The sequence below is a fragment of the Octodon degus genome, unplaced genomic scaffold (genome assembly GCF_000260255.1).
Source record: "Octodon degus isolate 3935 unplaced genomic scaffold, OctDeg1.0 scaffold00011, whole genome shotgun sequence".
Classification (NCBI taxonomy): Eukaryota; Metazoa; Chordata; class Mammalia; order Rodentia; family Octodontidae; genus Octodon; species Octodon degus.
The window spans coordinates 25,424,397-25,437,921 of record NW_004524587.1 but is presented as its reverse complement, the minus strand read 5'-3'; the positions used below and the strand labels follow the sequence as shown (position 1 = coordinate 25,437,921).

Here is a 13,525-nt window from a genome sequence, read left to right as displayed (position 1 = left end):
AAAAAAAAAGTTTTAAGTTTCCTTTAAAAAAAAATAAAATAAAATAAAATTAACCAATAAAAACTCAAGGAAACAAGCTGGGCTATGTAGAGAGGGAATAGTCTCCTAAATTATTTTCCATGTAACTTTAAAAAGAACGATTTATTCTAAATCATTTATTTTGGTACAGGGTCTCAGTTATGCAGCTTGGACTCATAGTGATCCCCCATCTCAGCCTCCCCACCACTAGAATTACAGCATGTGCTACTAAGTTCAGTTTCAGTGGCTGGCATTGCCAGGACCCGGCCCAACATGCAGTACTGCGGATTGAACCTGGGTCCTTGTGCTTGCCAGGCAGGAGCTTATACCACTGAGTTATAGCCCCAGACCCTCCATACAACTTCATGTGTAATATGGCGATATTCCTTGTTTAATGACCTACCTGCTTAATGGCTGTTCAGACTCATAACTCACCACTCAGACTTATGATGCCTTTTTTTTTTTTTGGTATAGTTTCATATATCTTGCTTATAGAGCCTCAGGGTCTTTTTTGTACAGTACAGTGATTGTTTTGGTATGATATACATTACAGTACATAAAAGCGAAGCCATCAAGTTTATGGCTTGATTAAATAAAGCAAGTATGCTTTATTTCTTTGTTCAGAATATAGTAATGTACATACTTAATACTGTAATCCCTCATAATAGCAAAGACTCCACAGTGCCTGTTGGGTTTTCTTGCGTGATTCATTTGAGGAAATCTCCTGCTTTCATCACTGGTATGAAACTACTCTATAATAATCAACAGAGCCCCTTTTACTTACTAAATTCATTCTAATTACTAAGAATGGTGCAAAGAGTTACAACATTAAAACCTTCAGACTTGGGTTTTGAACACACGCACGCAAGCAGGAATACACATATACACATATGTGCGCGCACGCGCGCACACACACACACACACACCCTACTTACAAAAGGCAAAAAAGGGGGAAAATTTTTTTTGGTGGTACTGGGGATTGAACTCAGGCCCTTCTGGTTGCCAGGCAAGTGCTTATTCTACTGAGCTATCTTCCCACCTCAGAAAGAGAAAACTGATAGACCTATTAAAAATATTTTCAAATTTTTCATATCAAGAACTTCAGCCAGGCATGCTGATGGACAATGATGAGTTCAAGGGCTATATAGTGAGATTAAGACCAGACTCAATTACATAGCAAGACCCTGTCTCCAATACCCCCCAAAATAAAAAGGCTCAGTCAGTTCATTAATAATATTGTCAATATATTATATTATTATTATATTACTATGTTATGGTACTGGGGGTTGGACTCAGGACCTCACACTTGCCAGGTAGCACTTAGGTCACTGAGCTATCTCCCCGTCATAATGTTATTCTTGTATCTAAACGTTTTTCATTTCTGAAAAGCCAATGAAAAACCAAAGCAACTAATGCTGGATTAAGTAAGTGCCAATCAGAAATCAACATTAAGGGGCTGGGGAGATAGCTCAGTAGAATAAGTGCTTGCCTGATAAGCACAGGTTCCTGAGTTAAAGCCCCAGCATGTCAAAAAAACATAAAAGCAAAAGGCTAGAGTATAAATAGGATCACAAGTCCGCATCTTGTACAGCAATTAACCACTAAGAAGAATATATGCAGTGTTTTATTTGTTGAAAAATTAAAAAAAAAAAAAAAAAGGCTAGAGTATATATTAAGGGCCCTTTGATCTGTGTAACAATTAGACATTTCTTTCCCATCTTGAAAGATGGTGGGCGAAAAAATTGAGAAGCCAGACACTAAAGTGAAGAAACTCAAAGACAAGGCAGCTGCTGCCAGTGGTACGGGTAAGAAGGGCAAGGTCAAGGGAAAAAAAAAAGTCCAAGAAGGTGCAGCCACATTGCTGCTTAAATCCTGCCTGGTCAGAGGAATTGGTATATACTCCCAATTTGCTATACTTCCAGAAAGGCTTTGTATAAGAGAAAATACACAGCTGCTCAATCGAAGTTTGAGAATAAAAAGAAGAGAAGTTCTTATTACTATCACAAAACCAGTTGGTGAGGACAATAATGGCGGTACCTGGGTGGTTAACCTTTGAAAAATGCCTATATACTACCCTACTCTGAAGATGTGGCCCGAAAGCTCTTGAGCAAGAAACCCTTCAGTCAGCATGTGAGGAAACTTAAGAGCTAGCATGACCCCCAACACCATCTTGATCATCCTCACCAGGTGTCACGGAGACAAGAGAGTGGTCTTCCTGAAGCAGCTGGCCAGTGGCTTACTACTTGTGAGTGGGTCTCTTAGCCTTAACCATGTTCCTTTATGAAGAACACAGCAAAATTTGTCATTGCTACCTCTACAAAAACAGACAACAGCAAAGTGAAAATCCCCAAACACCTCACTGATGCTTACTTCAAGAAGTTACAGAAACCCAGATACCAGGAGGGTGAGATCTTCGACACCAGTAAGGAGAGATACCAGATTTCAGAACAGTTCAAGGTGGATCAGAAAGTGGTGGACTCAAGGATTTTACAAATAAATAAATAAATAAATAAATATCAAAGCTGTTCCTCAGCTCTGGGACTACCTGCGATCCATTTTTGCTCTGACAAATGGAACTTATCCTCATAAATTAGTGTTCTAAATTTCCTACTACAAGCCTAATTAAGTAACTGACACATTTTTAAAAAACTAGCCAAGAATGTGACTTTATATCTATCTTAGCTAACTGTCACGGGTTGGGATGAGAAGCAATATAAACACTATTCACTTAAGACTACTTTTAAAAGGAGTGGGGGGAAAAAACAAACTACTACATATACAATAGTTCCAGATTTTTGCTCTCTTTTGACAAAATACTGCAACCTAATAATCCAAACTGAAGGAGGGCTGGATAAATAGCTCACAGAGTCTAGGGGTTCAATCCCCGGGCCTGCAGTGCCAGACCTGCCCCCAGGGCAGGCTGAAACAGCAATTGAGACTGGGCATGGTAGCATGAGACTGTAATCCCAGCTCTTAGGAGGCTGTAAACAGATGGATCACTATGAGTCTGATCTAGTAGTGAGATCCTGAACAACCTGTAGACCCTTCCCTAAAATACAGGGAAGAAAAAAAAGGAAGAAAAAAAGAAAAGGTGACCCAGAACTCATTTTTATCATACAAACCAGGAACCAGGCAAAGAATGCAGCATTTACTTACCGTTGGGTTTAGTGTTATGTGTGGTGCCAGGCCTGCAAGGGAATAGACATTGATGTCATGGTAGCTGTATTGTGGCTGTGGTGGAACTGTGGCTGTACAGGTGGTACTGGTTGCTGGAGTTGTAGAAGTTGCTAAATATTAAGAAATGAGATTAAAACACAAACACAAATTTGTTGACTTTACAATAGAATTAGCTGGCAATTTAGTCATTAAAAACTAACTCTATTAGTCTTACAGGAGGGGATGGCTCAGGTCTTACCCATTCTGAAAAACAAAGCTTGTACATTTTTATCATTGATAAAAAAATACAAAAAACAAATGGATGAGTGCAACTACACTAGCAGGCAGATTTCTACTCTCTCTTGCAGGCTTACTGTGTTACTACAGATGTCTGTTTTCCACTTACTCTGCTAACAGGTATATCTGGGAGCTTTTAGCTGCCAAAGGAAAAAACTCATTTGTTCTATCAACACTTCATAAAGTTAGTCAGCATCCCTGTAAGCCACACCAACAGCTACTGTATTGATGCAGAACAAATAAATCTGTATTCCTGTCTGGCCAGCCTGATCTGGTACATCCCAGTCTGGAGCCATAACACAAGGCATCTTGTCATAAATTATTTCTGAAACTTTTTTTTTTTTTTTTTTGAGACAGGGTCTTATCATGTAATACAGGCTGGCCTCAAACTCAAAATAACCCTCCTGCCTCAGCCTCCCACGTGCTGGGATTATAAGCACACAGCAGCATGCCTGGCTATTTCTGAGACGTTAAGAAATGGTAAGAATTAACAACTGATGAAACAATATTAAATTAAAGACTATTATATGAATTACAAGTATGAAATGCTAAATAAGGTTAGATTAAGTTCATACTTTTACTTGATAATTAGAAAGCTCCCCAAAAAAAGCATACAAAAAAAATATCAATAGCACATTAAATGAGGTAAATACAGGTTGCTATACAAATGTGGCTATATCACTTCAGAGAATATTCTAGCTAAAAGCACTATACTAATTTTCACTTACTTGTGGCTGTAATGGGAGGAAGTTCTTCTGGCTGCTTGACATCTTTCTTTGGAGCAGAGAGTTGTTCATCTAAGTTCTTCAGGCGATCTTTATCCTTTAGGAGGTTTCCAGGCTTTAGCTCATTGATATCTAACGCAAGGTTCTTACAGAGGACCTCGATCTCAAACTTCAAATTTAACTGCATAATTCCAATGTATGATTAGAATTTTGAAAAGAAACGTTTATTTTCTTATTTTAAAGGAATATGAAACTTTATTGACATTGTTCATTTACAGTAAACTGCTGAAAATAACTCAAATACTAAAAAGATTTAACCTCCATGTAAGGAACAAGGTGGCATCAAGAAAAATATGCAGGTCGATAACTTATTGGATTACAAGTTCGTCCACTCATTTGTTCTAAGAGGTCCTGATTTGTGAACACCTCTAGCCACTCAGTAGGTTCCCATGAGCCAAGTCTCAGACATTCACAAACCCTGACATTTGAGTACAGATTTCAACACTTTGTAAAGTAATGGGTCATCAGGAATCTTAAATGTTCCCTTAACAAGTCTTTCTTAGTTAATTCAAATGAACTAGATTTTGACTTATTATTATTCAAGTGGGGAAGTTTTTCGTAGAAGAAAGATTTTGTCTTTTTAGGAATTTTGCAAGTAAACTTACGTATTTTTGTGACTAAAGACAAAGATACGAATTTGGATACAGCTGCTTTGCAAATATCCACTTTAAACTGTGCAATTAACCACAGAATCATCTACTTAAATTGAAAGGTTAATGGCTTCGGGAAAATGTATCTAACTGGAAGTGATTTATTCCTTAGGTTGCTCTCAAACATGAGCTTATCTACCTATAGTTTTTGTTTTGGTGAATGTTTAAAAACAAAACAAAACAAATTCACATGAAGTATTTTATTTATACACACAGACAGGGCTGGCCAGATAGCTCAGCTGATTAAAGTGCCTGCTTAGGCAGGGGTAGGGATCTGGGCTTGAGCCCCAGTGTGTCCTGCAGGCCCAGTCTCTGAGACACGCTCAGACAGGCAATTGACACTGGGTGTGGTGGCACCTGCCTGTAATCTCAGCGCTTGGGAGGCTAAAAACAGGAGGATCACTATGAGTCCAATCTATGTAGTGAGATCCTGCAGACCCTGTACTAAATACAGAAAAATAAATAATAAGCCTTAAAAAATATTTTATATGTACACACACACACACACACACACACACACAACTGAGAATGGTCCTTAAGCATGTGAGCTAAAACACGAGTGAGTTCTGACTTAGTCTGACTATGGACAATTCTATCATTTAGAAAAACAGGAGGGAAAAAAAGGAAAGCAGAAGAAAAATCTATTAGGAAAGCAGAAGAAATAAATCAGGCTGTCAGATGCTCTTTTCTAATAAAGGAAGCAACTACAAATACTTTATTTGTTCAAAATAACCAGTGCTTGGGGCTGGTGAGATGGCTCAGTGGTCTAAAGCACCTACTTAGAACAAGCTCAGCAAAGCACAGGGACCGCGGTTCAATCCCCCAGCACCACATGCCAGCCCGCCCCCTGGTGGGCTGAGCGGGCCACACACACACACTCACACACATAAATAAATAAAATTTAAAAAAAAAAATAATAACCAGTGCTATATAGATAGAAAGCAAAAATTCAACTCCCCCAATACTATTTTCAAAATCATCAACATATTAAACTTGATTTTCATTAAAATGTTATGTTTTTCACACTAGTAAATCAACACCAAGACCCATTTTATATAAATATGTTATTGAGTTTCATCTTCTGGACAAGAATGCCAAGTTAGTCTCTCTTCATAAAAAACATTTATAACTTTTTTTTTTTTTTTCCCCCAGTACTAGGGATTGAACTCTGGACCTTGCATTTGCCAGGCAAGTGCTTATTCTACTGAGCTATCTCCCCAGCCCAACATTTATAACTTGAGGACATTTCATATTTGCTTCTTTTGCCAGCAACAAATTAGCCTCATCCAAATCTTTGCATTTCAAGAAAACCATCAATTCGTTACTTCTCTCTCTGACACCAATTATTTGTTTTGGATCAAGAATGCTTAACAAAGCCTGTAAGGTTTATCAACAGCATCTCTTTTTTTTCTCCTTAGATTTGCTACCATCAGATTCACTTTTTGTACTATTTTTTGTTTACCAGCTTTTTGAACATCAAGAAATGCTTCAATTCCTGCTGGACAATCTAAATTTTTTTCAGGTTTACATGAATTGTCAACATCTATAAATCCTTTCCACTTCAGAAAACACTCGTGCTCCCTATTCACCATATGTCAGTCCAGTATTTCCTCTACCACAAACTCTTTAGGCTCTGCTTCCTCAACTTTTTACTTCTTCCATTTTGCTTCTTGTCCATTTTTTGCAATGTATTTTTATTAGAGGCCATTTTGTAGTTCCAGACTTAAGAGCTATTATTCACTGCCTTGGATACTGGGTCAAGTGTGCACCTGCAATTCCGCTCACACCCAAAGGGGCCTGAGTGTTCTGTGGGCCACAGAGGTAGTACAGCGACAACATCTCAGTTTTACTCTAAATATACTCTCGATCCACTATCCTTTCAAGAAACTGCCTTTACTGCACATTTTTAACAAAGTCAATGTTGCAAAGATGCAATAAATTTACCTTTAAATCATGTTCCTGATGTAGCTCGGCTAATACATTCATAATTGCCATTGTCCAGGGGTTTGGTGGCCTAAAAACCTAAAGAAAAAAAGTACATGTTAAATGAGCTCCTAAACTGACATTAAATTAGATTTAGAGTTGAAAACTTAAAATCTGTATGATTGGCAAAATCCCTAGCTGGGTGGTGTGGTTCATGACTGCCAATCCCAGCACTGGGGAGATAAGAGGCAGGAGGAGCAATGACTTCAAGGCCAGCCTCAATTACATATAGAGACTTGTTTTACAAAAAAACTAAAACAAAAAACCTTTGCCTTCCCACCTATTCATATAGAGCATATTTTAGAAAAATAGTAAAATCCAAAGACATAGACTCAGTCTTAATAGTTTTATCCAACTTTTCAAACTGGATATCAACAGGTCACTAGGTTAGATGGCTCAGTGGTCTAAAGCACCTACTTAGAACAAGCCTAGCAAAGCACAGGGACCGTGGTTCAATCCTCCAGCACCACATGCCAGCCCACCTGCCCCCTGGTGGGCTGAGCTGGCCACACACACACACACACACACACACACACATATATATATATAAATAAAATTTGAAAAAAAAAAAAAAGGTCACTAAAGAAAACTGAACTACCTTTATAACTAAGAATGTAAGTTCTATTTATTTATTTGTTTGTTTTTGGCAGAACTGGGATTGAACTCAGGTCCTTAGTGCTTGCCAGGAAAGCACTTATTCCACTGAGCCATCTCCCCGGCCCAGAATATAAGTTCTTGGATCTCATGATAAAACAATCTAACTCTTCCAGATGAGCCATGAATAAAGTATTAAAACTTACCACACTACGAATGCTAGACTCTAAGACTTTGGCAACAAAGGGCACTACATAGAGCAATTCTTGTTGCCCTTTAACATAAGCTTCTAGCAGCAAAGATTTCACATCCAAGTCCTAGAATTAAAAAAGAAATCTTCAAAAGATGGAAACATACTATAAAAGCCCAAAAGCCCATAGAAAGGTATTTCACTAAACTCATCCCCAAAGTAGGAACCAACATAATATCTGTCTTCTGTCTTAGAAAAAGCCATACCTTACTGGCTTTTCTTTACTCTTAAAAATTGATGGAGAAACAAGGACATAAAATTTACAACTCAAAAACACAAGCTGATGTTTTATTAAAATTAAGTAATCATTAAAACAGTTCCCTATCCCGGGAACCACCCGCTCGGGCCCTCCTCCTGTCCCTCTCTCACACAGGAGCTTTCTTTCTCTCAATTAAATATATTCTGCTCATTAAAAAAGTTCCCCAATAGACTTAATACATCATAACATTCAAACGTTATACATATCCTTAAACTCACAGTATGTAAGATGGGTTTATTTTTAGCTAATGTGATCATTCCAAGCCAGTGTCCCAAGTTCTTCAGCAAAGAACGATCTGAAAAATTGGCTGCAGCTTTATCAGATGTCAGGAGCACCTGAAATAGTATAGGATCCAGGAAATTAAATTTATGAAATAAAAATCTCCAACTAAATTCTTGAGAAATTCATTATCTTATGGTAAAAACAAGCCATTAGTTCTGGGAATATGTCTCAAAGCATGAGTTACTACATTATGTCATATAAATATGATTGTGCTGTGTTCATTAGCAAACATCCATTTTTACCATTAAGAAGCCTTAGGAACTGGACACATACCTCTGTGATAGAGTGCTTACCTAACGTGCAAGACACTGGGTTTTACTTCCACTACTCAAAACAAAAAGATATTACTTTTTAAGAATAGGTACAGACTGAACATCTAATTCAAAAATCTGAAAACCAAAATGCTAAAAATCTGAAAAATTGTCAGGGCTGATGATGCCATAAATGGAAGTTTCTCAAGTGAGAAGTTGCAACCATAAGTGAAACACATTAAAAATACCATACAAAATTATCTAAAGGCTGTGTGTGTGTAAGATACATATGAAATAAATGGATTTAATGTCTGAACTTCGATCCCACTATGCAAACTCTGTCATACAGACAAATCTATTTTGAAGAGCTAAATTCAATTTAAATTAAGATAATTTTACTTCTAATTCAAAGCAGCAAATATGTGGAGGAATAAAACAAAATAACTACTACAATCTTCTGTATATCCAGGTTATTATACAGTGTACCGCTTGAGTCAACTAAGGTTACTTCCTAGAATATACTATGTACTGCTTATTCACTTCTTTGTTTATTGAGACAGTTCACTCTACAGTCCAGGTTAGCTTTGAACTCACTCACAGACAAGGCTGGCCTTGAACTCCTGATCCTCCCACTCCAGCCTTTCAAGTACTGGAATTATAGGCATGTGTCACCATGCCAGGTTTCATTTCTTTTTCAAATATCTATAAAATCCAATACATATAACCAATTCTCCAATTATTGTATTTTCTAAGAGGATAGAACCCTCATAGAAGTATGAAAAAATTTGGGCATAGGCACAATTTATGGCCATATAAATTTTCTTTAAAGCACAAGATCTTAAATGCTGCCAGACTAGAGAGTAACTTTCATCACCATTATTAGATAATAAAACCTAACCAAGTTCTGTTCCTTAACTCTACAAAGAATCAGCAGAGTGGCACAAATCAGCTGTTCAAAACAGAGTCAGGAATTCTTTTTGCACTACAGCGTAACCAAGAATGGGGAAAATTCCCATCCGTAGTTTAAATATAGTGCTGGGTCCTAAAACAATCCCAAATTATTAGGCAAAGAATGACCATAGCTGTATGCTGATTTATACAAGTTTCTTAAAAACAAACAAAACCTTTATTCTACAAGTAATGATTTAGAAATTAAAACATCCAAATTTTATGAACTTGATCTTATGAAACGCAGAGAGAAAAGCTACTCCACACGTAAGTCTAGAGATCTAGCACTTAACTAAAAGAATAATGTTGCCAGAGAACAAGTTCTGGAGCTAAGAGCATTTTGCAAATAAATACTCAACAAAAATCAAGTTGAAAAGAGGTGATAATTGAAGCCCACCTGAGCAACTACCTGAAAATAAAGAATGTGGGTGTTGTGCTGCTGGGGACGGGGCACAGACAGTAGAGGAGAGACAGGGAAAGAACAGATTGAGAGAGAAGAGATGTGGGGCTGGTGAGATGGTTCAGTGGTCTAAAGCACCTACTTAGAACAAGCTAAGCCAAGCAAAGCACAGGGACCTGGGTTCATCCCCCAGCACCACATACCAGCCTGCCCGCCCGCCCCCTGGTGGGCTGAGCTGGCCACACACAAAATAAAATAAATATTTAAAAAAAGAGAGAGAGAGATGTCATATATAGAATACACTAAACCACACACATTTTCACACACAATGGGAACAGTGAAATTCTAAAATCACACAAAAAATGAACGCCTTCAGAATAGACACATTCATTATACAGCACATAGGCCTGAGAGTTTACACATTTTGAAAAAAAACCCACACAGGTTGTAAAAGTAAAATCTTTGTTCATTCTATATTTTAAAACCTAGAGCAATTTCTATAGATACCTAATATATACAATATGGAGAAAACAACAACAAACCACTGCCTCAAATTCTACCTATGCAATCAATTGTTTCCCAGTTCAAAGCAATTATTAAAGAAAATACAAAAGCTAACTCTTACTTTGATGTTTCTGTAGGTCTCATTCAGAACCATCTTGTTAAATTCAAGGTTCTTCAGGGTGTCAAGGAAGTTTGAGTACAGGCTGTGAAAGTTTGGCTCAATGCTGACCCTCTTCATAACTAGATACTGTGAAACCCAAGGCATGAACTCTTCCTTCACAGTTTCTTTTAGCTCTTCAACCTAGTCAATCAACAGGATAAAGCAGTACAGAATTATACTATGACTGAAGAAGGTTTTGTTTATGTAAAGCATAGTGTAGCATGTGCCTTCTTACAAAATGACATGATGCCAAAGCCAGCAGTTTCCTCCCCCCATGACATAAAAAATCCTAATGTGTATGTTTAATTTTACAGCAGTATAGTCAATCACTCCCCAGGACTCAAATAAGGACTGCAACATCTACAATTACTTCTAGCTTTAAAATTATAAAGCATGTACAATACCTGCCACCATCCCTAGCCCTACAAAATACTTAATAAACTACAATATGACAGTAACAGATATAACAGAACTGTTTTTGAAAAATCTCTATGAATCATCTGTGAAGCTTTTCTTCAAAAAGGTCTATCAAATAAAGGCCGCTGCCCCAACCAACTGGGATTTTTGAAAGCTACTCCTAAACAAACTTCTTTTGGCTAATCTTAACCACTAACACTATTATTTATTTTCAAGTGTACTCAGTGTAGATTCTTCTTATGCAAGAAGCACCATTTTTCATGCTTTTCACAAGATTTACCTCATTAGGTACCTCATTAAGCATTTCCAAATCTCAATGAGTAATAACTAGAAACAAATGAAATCTTTTAACACCAGGAGACTACCAAGTTTATTTCCAAGTCTGTAACTTTTGCAAAGCAGTATGTCTTAAAATGGTACATGTTTACAAAAACCACAGCCACAAACTTCCAATCTCTAGTTGGAGACCTACATGCCCTTTATTATGGTTTCATTACCTCTAACTTTAATGGTATTATTAAAAAGCATCAAAACCAATCCCTCAACAGTGGTATAAAGGAGACAGCATTTAAACTATGACATCCTGCTCACCTTCTGTGTCATATTTGACTGTGAGAGGTTGTTGAAAATAAAAGCAATTTTTTCTTGGATATTTTCTGGGGGCTCCACAATTCTCTCAGTTTGATCTGTGGCCACAAGTAAAGTATCTATATTTGTAGTATTGATGGAAGGCTAAAAAAAAAAAGCAGCAAATATGTAAGGTACGTAAGCTGAAATGCTTTCTTTGAATTCCCATAAAAGACAGTGATTCTGGTGGTATGAAAAATATGCAGGGTATGACTGACTCAAAGTATAGGCAGGCACATATACCGAACTATTAATAGTTATTAGGTTTGTGAAATGTGGGGAGAGGAGGAACTTTAGCAGTGTTATAACAAACTAAAATACATAGCTATAAGAATCTATTACAATATAAATCTTGGAAAAGAAAAAGATCTGCTTACTGGCACATCTTTCTTAAAACTAACTCCAGTTGGCCTGGTGACTGTAACGGTTTTAGCAACAGTGGTGGTTGTTGAGGTGGTTACCATAGTGTTAACCTGACCAGCAAGAGGTGCTTTCGCAGGAACCTGGGCCTGAGCCTGGGCCTGAGCCAGTGCAATACTTCCAGGAGTTGTAATAGAGCCCTGCATCTTCACAGGAGGATCTCTAGACTGCTGCCCATACTCGATGTACTATAGGAGTAGGAGAAAGAAACATTACAACAGGTCTTAATAGAAATAAAATGTCAATTAAATGCTCTTCACTTATGAGAGTAAAAAGTAATTTCAACTTCTCTTTAGGTTTATGCTATCTCTTGTTAATTCTTGTTCTATTCTGACATTAATACATAAGCAGGTATCATTGACTACCTCGAAGACAGTGTTTGTATGTTTAAATATAAGGTAACTACCTGCTAAAAACCTTTTAAAGACCAGTTCAAAAACTTATATTTAAGTTTAAGCCCTTACTAAATACGATGTTCAAAAGTTTTTAGAATGTTTAGTACATTCCTTTTTGATCAAATGCTAAGAAAACACAAGTGTGTAAAACATGAGTTAAGTTATACATCCTAAAGCTATTATCTCAAAACATACAAATAAAAGTATACTACCAAGACATTAGATATTGGGCTGGTGTGAGTCTCAGACTAACAAATCTTCCCTACTCTTGAAACACAAATTAAGATGGCTGACTTGAACAACCTTCACCTAACAAAACTGAAAACTAAAATTTATCATCCATAATCTAGTACCTTTAATAATTAAAATAATTTTAACTTCAGGAGCCAGGAAGATTGCAAATTTAAGGCCTATCTAGGCAACTTAGTAGAGTCTTATCTCAGAATTTTTGAATAGGCAGGGATGTAGACCAGTAGCAGAGTTCAATACCTGCGTTAAATCCTTAATACCACCAAAACAAATAAGCTTAAATCTGATTTTCCTTATTACTTATAATATGAACCTATAATTTATATGCTTTATGCAAAAAGTGGTGCATAATAATCAATTTTCCAGTTCTGTATAAACTGACAGAAGGTAAAATGCTTATCAATAAAAAAAAAAAAAAAAAAAAAAAAAAAAAAACACCAAAACAATGGTTCCAAGATTTTAAGAACAAGTCACAAAAGATGTGAGTCTAATATATTACTCTCTAGGTTCATCTTCCAAGATTACCTTCTGCTGAAATATCTAAACAGAATCTAGGGGCTGGAGAGATGGCTCAGTGGTCTAAAGCACCTACTTGGAACAAGCTTGGCAAAGCACAGGGACCGCAGTTCGATCCCCCAGCACCACATGCCAGCCATCCCTGCCCCCAGGTGGGCTGAGCTGGCCACACACACACACACACACACACACAATAAATGTTAAAAAGTAAATAAATAAAAATTAAAAAAAAAAATTTTAAACAGAATCTAGGGCTGGTGAGATGGCTCAGTGGTCTAAAGCACCTACTTAGAACAAGCTTAGCAAAGCACAGGGACCAAGTTTCAATCCCCCAGCACCACATGCCAGCCAGCCCCGCCCCCTG

General features: G+C 37.2%; 1 protein-coding gene and 1 non-coding gene across 10 annotated transcripts in view; both read right to left on the bottom strand.

Moving 5' to 3' along the window:
- Positions 1-13,525, bottom strand: part of Cnot1 (CCR4-NOT transcription complex subunit 1) — a 100,019-nt gene that overhangs the window by 24,186 nt on the left and 62,308 nt on the right. For all 9 annotated transcript variants that reach the window (XM_004625921.2, XM_004625923.3, XM_023709267.1 and 6 more), the window contains 8 exons: positions 11,959-12,189; positions 11,546-11,686; positions 10,499-10,678; positions 8,211-8,327; positions 7,690-7,800; positions 6,851-6,928; positions 4,200-4,377; positions 3,175-3,305 (listed from right to left, as the gene is read on the bottom strand). In XM_004625921.2, coding sequence (XP_004625978.1) covers positions 3,175-3,305; positions 4,200-4,377; positions 6,851-6,928; positions 7,690-7,800; positions 8,211-8,327; positions 10,499-10,678; positions 11,546-11,686; positions 11,959-12,189 — 1,167 coding nt within the window. The remainder of the gene's footprint in view (positions 1-3,174; positions 3,306-4,199; positions 4,378-6,850; positions 6,929-7,689; positions 7,801-8,210; positions 8,328-10,498; positions 10,679-11,545; positions 11,687-11,958; positions 12,190-13,525) is intronic.
- LOC111815132 lies at positions 9,428-9,562 on the bottom strand. The gene has a single exon (XR_002819916.1). It is a non-coding gene; the product is annotated as a small nucleolar RNA SNORA46 (small nucleolar RNA).